General features: G+C 37.1%; 1 protein-coding gene across 1 annotated transcript in view; it reads right to left on the bottom strand.

The window, feature by feature from the left end:
- The window catches only part of LOC148648239 (sterile alpha motif domain-containing protein 10-like), a 46,518-nt gene extending 34,530 nt beyond the window's left edge, over positions 1-11,988 (bottom strand). The window contains exon 1 of the mRNA XM_088607858.1: positions 11,547-11,988. Within this exon, the coding sequence (XP_088463984.1) occupies positions 11,547-11,559 (13 nt within the window). The 5' untranslated portion in view covers positions 11,560-11,988. The remainder of the gene's footprint in view (positions 1-11,546) is intronic.
- Positions 11,989-12,248: the final 260 nt, after the last annotated feature.

The following is a 12,248-nucleotide window of genomic DNA, read 5'->3' as shown; positions in this document are numbered from 1 at the left end:
AGTGCTAACCCATTTATTTTCAACTTCAAACACCTACAAAAATCCACTCTCTGTAAACAATAACTCAAAATAAAAAAACAGAGACAGTTAGAATATGTGTAGTTGAACTCCTAAATATGCCATTTAATACCAGAGGCCCACAGTGTCTGGATTCTTTCATGTTTCCCTTTTAAAATGATCTGAGCAGGATTAATTTCTTTGTCTTTTTTGCAACAATAACAATGTGATAACATCTTTCTTTTTTTATCACATTTTTTAATGTGCGCATTAGAAACAAGTTAGAATGTCTACAACTTTCTTCCTACACATTTAATCAGTGCATTAATAATAACCTGTTTTATTACCAAGCACAGTACTTGAGATCTCTGTTTTTCTGAGATAGCTCTTTTACACAGTTCTTCCTTTATGTTTTGCTGGACTGTTCAGGATTACAATCCCTCGGCCTTGCTGCGCAGGAAGACCTGAAATTAGAATCCATGTCACTGAGGTGCACACTTCAAGAACGGATGAGCATACTCTGGGGGAGACAGCACAATGGAACAGAATCAGAGTGCCATTCAACTGACATGGACAACAGAATCATTCTGCCTCCCCTGTCACTGCTGCATATATCTCAAGGGCTTTTCACCAGTCAAGTGGAAATTTAAAAAAAAAACTGATTCAAAGAAACCCAACTGTTCTATATCAGGACGCTATTGAAACATTACAGGGATTTGCTCACAAAACCAGAAATGCTTGCAAGAATGACATGCGTCTTGGGACCTGCTTTAGGTCACTTACAACGGGTCAATCCCTGGTTTTTATTATGTCGATTGAAAAAAAAAACTAATTTCATTTAGTCTCGGAATGATATTTAGTCTCCTCACACAAACTGTTAAAAGGGGAGGAAACGTGACAAATAATGGCACAGAAATAAATGTCTGTACCTTCCACCTCAGTTTGCAATAAAAATACAATCTTTCGCATATCATTGAATGGGTATATGTCATTTATGGTAAGAAACAAGTCTTCATTTCCCCCAGGAAACCATATCCAAGGCGGGACGAGAAATTTGGCAGGATTTTAACCAGTGCTGGGGCTCTGTGCTAGACTCTACATAGTGCCAAGTAATGGCCTCATTCTTTGACCTTCAATTTGTCTGCCCTGTCAGCTCTGCTAATTCCCCAGCTTCTTTTCACTTAAATCAGTTACTTCTGGACCACTTCCATTTACAGTCCTACCAGAGACTGGAGATGTGTGTATAGCATGTTTCATTAATGCAATGCGGCAGGAATCCATTTTAAAAAAACGAAGGCATCGACAGAAAGGATATTTCTTATTTCTGGAAATGATAATGAACTTGTTCTCTGTGGAAACCTTACCTACGCTAGTTACTTGTTTAGACATTGGATGACTGCAAGGACAATGCTGTATTTATTCTTGTGTTGTGCAGATTAACAGCTAAATTAATTCGAGCTGATCTCTCAGACACTCTCCGCCTTTCATTCAAAGCACTTTCCCTTCCTGTCTCTCTCTCTTTCTTTTTCTGACTTAATTGCTATGCTAGCAGTGCTGTGTGCAATCCATTTTCACTAGGTCCGTGTTGTCTAAGAACAGAGCCAATTACCTTGAAATTTGTTGCAGGGCCTTGAGCTCCCAGGTAGCGGCCAGCCGTCAGCAATTAAAAAAGAAAATTAAAGTGCCGTTTTAACACTTCGGTAACCCTCCTGGCAACGACTGTGCCAAACAATGCACGCAAGCCAACTCTTCCCTCCCCTCCTGGTGCCCTGCCATTCCTTCTACCTCACAATTTCACCTGTGGTTCCATTCACATAACAGAAGACAAGTGGCTTTTGTGAACAAAATCCTCATTCCAGCAAAGCCACCACACTCCATAAACCAGCACCTCATCCGATTAAAGTGCTTGTCCATTCAGAGCAAAATAACGCGTCTGGGCTTAATTCACAAACTCCCAGGGGAGAAGAAAGGCTCAAACCACAGCACTTTTCAATGAATGCTTGTTTCATGATAATGGTGATAAATACTTGAAAAGTTTGAGAGTTCAGAAGACCTTATTGCCTTGGAAAAAAATGGTTTAGATTGTGTTAAATGGCATGTCAAACTTTAACAGAAACAGAAAAGGTTTCTTTTTCAGCCACAGTTACAGTTATTCCCAAATTATTGATGTAAAATGATCTGTGTAAATCAACATATGATAATCATTCATTTTTAAAGGTACTATTTAATGAAATTACAATGTAATTGTTCTCTAAAGTGTTTCATTGCAAGGACTTTTAAAATGAATTTAAATTTAATGTAATTTGTCAAACACAGAGTTAATCACTCCAGCATTTCTACCTAAACGAAATGAACTACATATCAGAAATCAGTTCAAGTATCCTTATTCATGATAATCTGACTTTACTCTAATTGCAGCCTCAATCCTTGAATCAATAAAATACTAAACCAGAAATGAGATACTTATACCTTTAGTGACTTACAGCAGTGAAACATATGCAGAGCAAACCAGCAGACAAAATTGTATCACATTTCAGTAGAGCATCAGTGCAGGCATACAGATTATATGACCTTTACCATCTTCAATTTACAGGTGTTTATTGATGTGATAACCCTGTTGACATCTTATTGAATACAGTTTTATTTTCCAATCAGGAGGACCGACTGTGTCATATTCCCTTAAAAAAAATGCCAGATGCTCTTACTTCCTGTCCATTGCTTCCTTGACCTTAGAGTCTGCAATTTTGGATGTCGGAAGTGGCTTCTGATACTTAAAACTTTCCTTAAGATGATCTATAATAAACTTTTCTGACAACGTTGTAATCTCTCCTTGCACTGAATTTTACCTTCTTTAATTCCAGTCATTTTGCTCCAGAGCTGGGTGTGCCAGAATAAATATTTTTTTCAGCTTCCTCTCTCCAGTAACTCTGTTAACATGTCCAGTGTTAATTAAGAACCTAACCCTCTTATGATCATTGGGTGTAATTAGATTTTCATGGTGGTTGCAAAGTGGAAATGAATATGTGACAGTATTCTCTTCCATCCAGGCCATTTTCAATTTTGTCTCTCAAATCCTACCACTGAAATTCTCATTAGACAACCACCCTATAAACGAAATAATTAACAATAATCTTTAACTGAAAGACTGGAAACAAAACTGGAAATGCTTAAAAAGAACCTGAAAAACCCTGAGAAAGGTCACAACTAAGAACCATTTGGTTAATCTCTCCCACCTAATAAGTACTTTACCTCTTTGTTTCAGGAAAAATCCCAGTGAAAATATTACCAGGTTTACAGTTATTCTCTTTCCTTCACAGGGAAAACCTGGTTGAAGTCAACATTTCAAAAAATTTTAAGCTTCTACTGGATTCTGTTAAACCGCCAGTAAGCAGAACCCTTCTCTCTGAACATTATAGTTCAAACCCATCCTCTGGCAAGGTTATAAATCCCTTTGTGTTGTAGGAAGAAGCCATCTTTCAAGTTGATATCAAAGTAGGGTCCCTGATATGTTTTTGACATGAAGGAACCTAGCATACAGAAATGTGTAAAAGCAGGGCAGCTAACCCTCCTGGTCCTTGTCACAGCCAAATCCAACAGTGGCTGTCGGAAAACCAGGCATTGGTCTGGCTCTCCTAATCTAGTTGAGATTAACACCAGCGCAGCCTTCTGATACATTTCTGTGATCTGGCTATTCGCAATACATTCATCCTTAAAATGGCTGCTTTTTGTCCTCTTCTGTGCTTCACAAAATCATTGCTGGTTCACTTGGAGCATCACTTAGAATGTCCCTGATTATGATCAGTGGTGGAATACAGGGGTAATGTGTAGTTGTTGTCAGAAAGGTTAAAAGCATTATCTGAACTTTGGACTCATTTCAACATGTAGCCCTTCCAATCACACTCAGAGTACTTTCATGCCACTAGCACTGTAATTTTATATTGCTAATTATAAATGAAGAAATGAGGAGCTGGTTGCAGCAAATGTTTCTACTGAGGCATTAAACCCAAACCAGTGCACATACAGTGACTAGAAAGAGGGCACAATGTGGTAAACATACTGTATGGAGGTTAAAGTATGGGAAATAGAATAAGAGAAAATCAGAAGGAAACAAGGCATCACAAATACAGCTGCAGGCTCACATGTTCAGCGATCCATTTCTAAGAATCTCCTAAGAGGATCAATCACACATCTGTTCATACACTGCAAGAAGAAACAAGAAATGCAAAGACTTTTGTTGTGCAATAAAAATCAGCTTCAGAAATGACTGATTATGACGCCTTACATAATTATCTTCAGTGCCTTTCCGTTTTCTCAGATTAATTAGCATTTACCTCAATAACTGTTAAACTAAATTATGTCATAATCACTCACTGAAGCAACATAATTACATTACAATGATATAAAAATGGCTTTTCATATAAAAATGGCTTTTTATGATATAAAGAAACTGTTGCAATCTGAAGATCTTCAAGGGATGAGACACATACTGTTCTATAATCATTAACTGTTTATATTGTTGTAACCAGTTGCATTAAAAGTTTCTTTATTGTACTTCTTATAATCAGAAATGATCCCTCTTTTTTTCTTAACTCTTCATCACTTGGTAGTTCGTTCAATCATACATGATACACAGAAAATGTTGACAAACCAAAGTATGTCAATTCACTTCAAAACACATACAGTAGCATGTGTTTTGAATAGCAATTGCACTGTAACAAAATAATGTGAATTTTACTGGGGTTTGGCATACACCTAAAACACATGTTCTAATGGAAAACATTACATATTAGAGGACAGTAAATAATGCAATATGTATCTAACATCAGGGATGACAAAAAATGAGTTGAAAATGTGCCATATTCAACCATTCCCTACAGTCAGGAGCTGTGTAACAAGAACAAAGCAACTGAAGTGTTTAGGACAGAAGAAAAGGCTAGCCTGCTCAAGCCATTTTTCATTCATGAAAACAGTATTTTCATCTTTTCTCTTTCTAAGGCCCTCTGTTCTCCCGAAATAATTAACAGTCCCTCTTTTCATGGACAACACAGTATAAATATTCAGTTATTCACCTCTTTTTTTTTACACACTCTCTCTAGATTTTCTCCTTAATCCAAGTTCCCTACTGTAACGTGTGAACCATCCTGGAATTATTTTACGTAAAGAAATTATACATGAAATCCTTTCTAATCTTCAATAAAGTACCTGCAGTAAATTACACTAAAATCACACTAAGAGCAGGGTAAAGATCGCAGAATGAGGACAGTAGAATACATGCAGAAAGCAGAAAATACCATAAATGCTGATTGTTTATCTTCTGTTGCTCAATTAAGACAAGGAATTGCTGCTGGAATTTGACAAAATACTGTGTCAAAGGCACATACCTTGTATGGATTTTTTAATATTTACTGAATGTTTCTGATTAAAGTTAATAAACTAATAAACTCAAAGCATTTCAAAGTTATTAAGTTACTATTATCAAACAGAGGCTTGAATACAATACATGTATTGTATGCCAATAAAAAGGGCACAGATAAAACAACAGCATCATCCTCTATAATGCAGAATATATTTAGGCAGAAAGGAGTACAGTTCCTCTTCATTCAACAAAAATTTTCATTTCAAAACACCTGTATTTAGTAAGAGCTCCGATTGTCATCTGCTCCTGCTCATATTTTAATCTATTATATACTACAAACTCAACACTTTGATTTTGAATCACCATATTTGAACATTTTTATAGCTGTTTTTCTTGTTATGTCTTTTTGTCCCTCTGAGGGTCTTTGCAGGAAATCAAAAAGCACTTCAGCGTTTATTTAAGAAGGAGCTCAAGTAAGAAAATAGCAAAAGCAGCTACTTTAAACATCAGTATTTCAGAATATTCCACTCACTCACGTGCAAAGTCCTTATTACCTTCAGAGCAAAGAGGTCAAGAATAATAACTCCAGTTTGAAAGCAAAATGTAATTGCATTTGGAAATAATGTGACTTTGGTTTGAATGTGTTGAACAATGTGTTTTTAAATGCAAGGCAGCTATGATGTCCATCTGAAGTGCAGTCAGAATCAGAACACTATGGATGTATTAATATTGGAACACAAATGGAATAATGATCTATCTCAGGATCCCTGTTTAATTATAATAAAGCAGAACTACAAATTAGAGCACAAACGCTTCACTTGAAACATATAGCTTTCTACAGGTTAAAGTCTTTATGCTTAACGCTTGTTAGTTCTTTGAAAGCAGATCTGAATTTAGGCTATGCTGAATTCTGATTTGTCTATGTTTTCAATTTCATTAAGAGCTTGTCAAAATGAATGAAGATCTTCAGACTAAACCCTGTGCCCCCAGGATAAGGCACCTCTTAAAAAGAGAAAAAAAAAAGGAAAAAAGGGAGAAATTAGTTTAGCCCCACTATAACTGGCTCAGTTCATCTTTCTATTTGTTTAATTAGGATGAATGCTTCACTGAGTATCAATTTTTTTCAATAAAATGAAAAGGGGTTTAGAGGGAATAGAATAAAGAACACAGCAAGCTAACACGCTTTAAATCCACTAAGTTACATCAGATCATTAATCAGAAAAAGCCCTCTAAAAAATTATGACTAATTAGCATCACTCGTTCAACATTTTTCCCTTCTTTCTTACTTGTCGCAAATCTAATTGAAGAAGTGATGTTGCTCATGGCCTTGAGAGTTTCATAATGCAATGGGAAAGTAAAGAAGAGATACTCAAATCCTAAATGGGATTAGTGAAGTGGAATTAAGAGGCTGCAGCACTCAGTTGAAAATCTGGAGCTTAGGCAGCACAGTGTTTTTTCAAGTAATTATTCAAAACTCAACCATTGTGCACTGTTAATACCTTAACTAAAGAGAGACTACATTGGTTAAATCAATGATCACTCTGCTCCTTTTGGCAGCCCTTAATTCTTTAACAGAAGCTAAATGCAGTCTCTTGAGAATTAAGTTGATTTATAGTGTATTGATTTTTCCCCTCTCGTGTTTAATCAATGTATTTAAGCCACAGAGAGTAAGCGGCAAATGTTTATCAGTAGCGCACTCTGTACCACAAAGACACAAGAATTTATCTATCACACCTTTATGTAAAGAGTTTTTTGTATTAAACCGAGAAGGGAAAATATGTATTAACCTACTGCACGAACGTTTCTATGCCCAGGACTCAGTTTATGAGAAAACCATGTAACTGCATTGCATGACATAGAGAAACCAGCTCTCAGATTGTAAGGATCATGCACTGTTCAGATAGTTCCACCAATCTATATCAGCCACTTCAAGGTGTTTAAGCTGCAGTCAGCTCTCCGTCCTTTGCAAATCTTTCCTTTTTCTGAGCATCCCCATCAAAGCATTTAAAAAATGTTCAGCTGAATAAGAAGAATGGCTAAACTGTTCCAGATGGAATTAATATCAATAATAATTTCAGACACTCCATCAAAACATCTCTACATTTCTTCAAGGATTCCACAGATGTATTAAGCAGAAGTATGTGTGACTGAAAACAGAGTTTATCTCTTGATATGTCATCACGCATGGCAGCACTATTATGGGTGCTGACAAAGATGAAGAGTGCTGTATTTTTCAAGATGTTCATAAATGGGAAAAAAGTGATGCTGTAAATCTGCGAGTGCAGGATTTTTATGAAGCTACTGGGATGGGGAATTGAGATCTAGCAGTTGGAATGGTCAAGATATGGATACTATTACTACAAGATCTGAGAGAGAGGTAGCACATGGTGTGGTCTAGTTTATTCCAACTTTATCTCCAGAACATAGAGGTGTTTTATAATACCATTACCTTTCTATAAATAAAATGCGTGATTAGATCATTCTGACAAGGTTGTAGGGTGTAAATGGAAACCAGGCACAACAGGACATGGATTACAGTAACATTCCTTCTAGCCGATGATAAAGGCCCCCAGACAAAAAAGGCTGGGCCTCTGTAATCTTATTCTGAAGTCGGGGCTAAAACCAAGCATTATGCATTGTTTAGTCCATAAGAGTGTTGCAGCGTTTAAATCATGAGTTCTTGTGGAAGCAAGATGGCTTAGTGTAAGGAAGCACAGCTCACAAACAAAAGAGAATGGGCCAAATGCTCAAAGATCCAACAGCAATGCCTGCAGGGAGAGGAATCCAATTTCAAAGCAAAAGACACCTTTTGGAGCTTCAACCAAATGGGACACGAAGCCTCCCACTGTCAGTGAGAAAGCAAGTGCAAAGTTCTGTTTTAAAAGAAAACAATGTTCAGCCTGCAGTGTTTTGGTACTATTAAGAGTCAGGATAACACAGGATGACTGAGAAACACTGCCATTGTCCTGCAGGCTGTCCTTCAAGCACTTAACTCACACAGCATAATTAGTCTGTGGATATAATATCGCTCGTTTGTAAAACTATGAACAGGAACACGCTTCTAAAAAATGAATCATTGCTTGAGCTACTGTACCCTTTTCTGAAGGTTCTCTTTTCTGAAACTCCCTCAACATTGCACAGAAAGGAAGGACATTTCAATTTGACACCCACCAAATATGTACCATATGATTGCAAATACACCACCCTTCCAGCTACTCAAAATCACAGCCATTGGGTCAGTATCTTTATGCTGTAACAAATAAGAATAGCAAAGTGTCTGAAATTCTGATATAATTATATACAAATATCACATCATTATTAATCAAGTTCCTATCACACAAATTCAAAGTGTAGTATTCAAAGGACGTTATGCTTTTAGGACATATCCCATAAATAATCAATATTGTTTTCCTTGTTGAGTATGAATAATTCATGGACAGCCACTTGTTATAAAGAATTAATAACATAGGCATGTATATTCCAAGCCTCTCTTAAAAAAGATACATACTTTTACTCTCTTTACACTCCTTGTCATTTGAATATATCAGTCTCATGAAACCCTCTACATACAGTATTGGAAACTAGACACTGCAGCAGAGTCTTTTGGAGTCTCTGACAATAGTTTTTTTACCTACAAATGAACCTCAGTATTCTAACTGTAATATAATAGACCAAAAATAACAATAAAATAAGGTTTGCAGGTATTTCTTACACAGCAATATGAAAAATGAGCCCTAATATACTGAATGAGACTGAACTAAACCATATATTAGCTGTGCTTATTAGATTTAGATTTTTATATTTTATGTACTGTGCCTAAGAAGTGAACATTAGCTAGTGACTGGTTAATTAAAGCAGAGCATAAATACAATAATTTTTAACTGTTGCTTAATATTAACAAATGGATTAGGGACATGGTGGGAATTAGGAAGAAGCTAAATATTGTGATCAAACCTGTGAACGCATTACTGACAGGTTGTCACCGTCACCACAGTTGTTACTGTCCAACCAACTATATATGCGTGGATCGGCATCGCTAGAGGGTAAGACATGTCCTGGACGTGAGTCCCCCTCAAAGGTGGATGTCATGTCCTTTCTAGTCCAGTTTAACGCTACGAAAACAAGGATGAGCTCTGTCCCGACGAGCTGTTGGGACATCGGTGTCTAAGACGTACATCCAACCCCACTTTTTCCTCCCTTATTTAGCCGAATTCTAGTTTATTATTGAACGTATATTATAAAGAGAGAAATGTTTCCCGGTAAACTCTCTGTTCCAAGGTAAATAAAAAATACGGTAATGTTTTTTATTGTACAGTATGTATGCCTTTCTGGAATTATTTACTTTCATGTCAACTGGAAGGATATTTTGTCCGACTCCACCAGGCACTCGGGAATTAGCGCAGCCTTGTGACCTTGAGCAAACTTTTCATTTTGATTAGATAACGTCCTTGCGTCAAATATTTTCCCGTTAACTGAGTCCTCGGCAACCTTCCAGTTCTTTCTTCGTGTGAAGAAAAGATTGTGTGGTAACAATGTCACTTTGGTACAGGCTATTATCTGCACATCGAGAGTTAATAGAACACACATTTGCAGTTTGGCAAACCCACCGACAGCTGGGAATGTTATTTGTAATTATATGAAAATGATTACCAATTAAAAGGATAACGTTTTGGGTTTTAAATGCGTATGTGAATACAAAATAAAGAACAATTCAGATTTACAAATTTGTGTACTCATCTTTGAACTTAGTGTTTTAAAAATATTCTTCAAAGAAGGTTGCAATTTTTACAGATCGGTATTGGCATCATTATCTTACTGTACAACTAAAGCAATAAATAATATGAAACTACATGTGGCTGCCCAAATAAGGTCAGATTAATACCTGTGAGGAGGTTTTAACATTTTTTATAGGCCTACTATAAAAAAAACGCTTTGAATGTGAAGATATTGTACGTCCCCTTGGATAAGGGCGCCTGATAAGCAAATAATGGTTTTAAAAATGCAACTATTACATTTGATAAGGAATATGTTTACTAAAGAACTTCAAAGGCAGAAAAACTGAGACACTGATGCGTGAAACACCCACAAACAGCATATGGATATTTCATTGAAGAAACCCCGTGGGAAAGTTCGGCTTTGTTTTCGCTTTCCTTTTCAGCACCACAGTACATCGCTACGGATTTCGCTTTGAGCCAATTTATAGCTCCCTCTCCACGTTTTTCTTGGGTTACGAAGTCTGCTTGGTTGTGTTGTTTAAAAACCGCAAAGTCCCAGCAGGTTAAGTAATAGCTCGGTCAGCCGTTCAGCCAAGAAATTCTCAACAGTCAAAGACTTTACGTTATGATAAGTGAACCGCCGGTCACTGTAAATGGCCGTTTAATGTAAATATCATATTTATATATATATGCCATGTTTAACAAGGGTATGGTTTAAAATAACCTTTATTAATCCACTCCTGTGAGATTAATGTTATGGTTGCAGGAATATTTATGTAAACTACTGGTACTAAGAGAAACATTAGCTGACATCTAATACTTGCTACAGTATGTGCTGTATACATACTGTAGTCATTTGTGTCGGAGTTATTTGTATGCTACTATGTAGCTACTGTACCATCACGCACTTTGGTTATGAGTTTATAGAAAACTAAATCGCAGACGAACATTGCCAGGACAGTTTTTCTAAAAAGCTACGCGTGAATTTCATAACGTACCCCGCCAAAGCAGATTATAAAAGAACTTTGCGAGAACAGCCAAGTCACTGTGAACCTTCGTGGTTAATAACAGCAAATGGAGGTGAAATGCGTTATAAACGGGCACTTCAGCGTGGTTAGTACGAAAACTGACACTAGCACAATCGGATGCAAAACAAACGGTTCAACTTTTCCAGCCCAGTCTGGGGCCACAGCGTATAGTACTAATTAGTTCTTAACACAAAACCTTTGAGAAAGAAAAATAAAATACTGAGTAAAGTTATTGAACAATACATGTAATTATACCTCAACAATTACATCAAACAAAACACCTGCCGATTATATACAGTACATACCATATCTTATCATCTATCGCTGTGTGTGAGCTTCTTCCACGATGTCCTAACTCAAAACATTGCAAATCAGTCGGGGTTTTTCCCCCCCCTAATTTTTAAAATGAAAAATGTTTTACATCTTAAAAGACACGGTCGAGTTTCTTACCGTCCACAGCCATTGTAGGTATCGCCGCGTCTTTGTAGCCGTGTTTGTTCAGCTATCTCCCATGCTGTAGCGGCTCCGGAGCTGAGCCGGTTATGACTAGATAAGAGCGCAGCACTCCGCTGTGACGGCTCTGACCAGGTCGGTGCTGCTCCCCGGTTCCCTATTCCCAGACTGATTGATCTCTCCTGCCTTTCCAGCTCCCCTTTCCTTTTTTTACACCCCCAGCCAGACGGAAATACATGAATGTAACTCCGCCCTAAATACCTGTCCGTCTAAACCGGTGCCCAGTGGTCATCTTGCCGGCTACCCGATTTATAGATTTTGTTTTTTTGAGCGAAACACATCAACCCGTCAAGGAGGCATAAGCAAACAGAACGCTGCTGTATCCGCAGCCAAAAGCAAGAAGGCGCTAGTCGTGCAAAGCTAAGATTTAGAGTTTATCCGTGGCAAATATTCCTAGTTAGTGGAGTTCCGTTCTCTCCAATGTTTCGACTGATAGAAAGGTCTGCATACAGTAGCGTGTGGGATGTGTCAAGACATACAAAAATATCCCATAAAATCACAATTCAGTACGCGCTATGAATTTGTACAGGCCGATCTTGAAATCAAATCTTTTTCGCAATTGTTGTTTAAACAATCTGTCACAATAAATATTTAAGTAGTTTTTTTATCATATTCTCGACGCTTTTACTATATTTTCTG

This window comes from Lepisosteus platostomus, chromosome 15, assembly GCF_059453375.1.
Source record: "Lepisosteus platostomus isolate fLepPlt1 chromosome 15, fLepPlt1.hap1, whole genome shotgun sequence".
NCBI classification, from domain to species: domain Eukaryota; kingdom Metazoa; phylum Chordata; class Actinopteri; order Semionotiformes; family Lepisosteidae; genus Lepisosteus; species Lepisosteus platostomus.
This window is presented reverse-complemented; position numbering and strand designations above follow the sequence as displayed.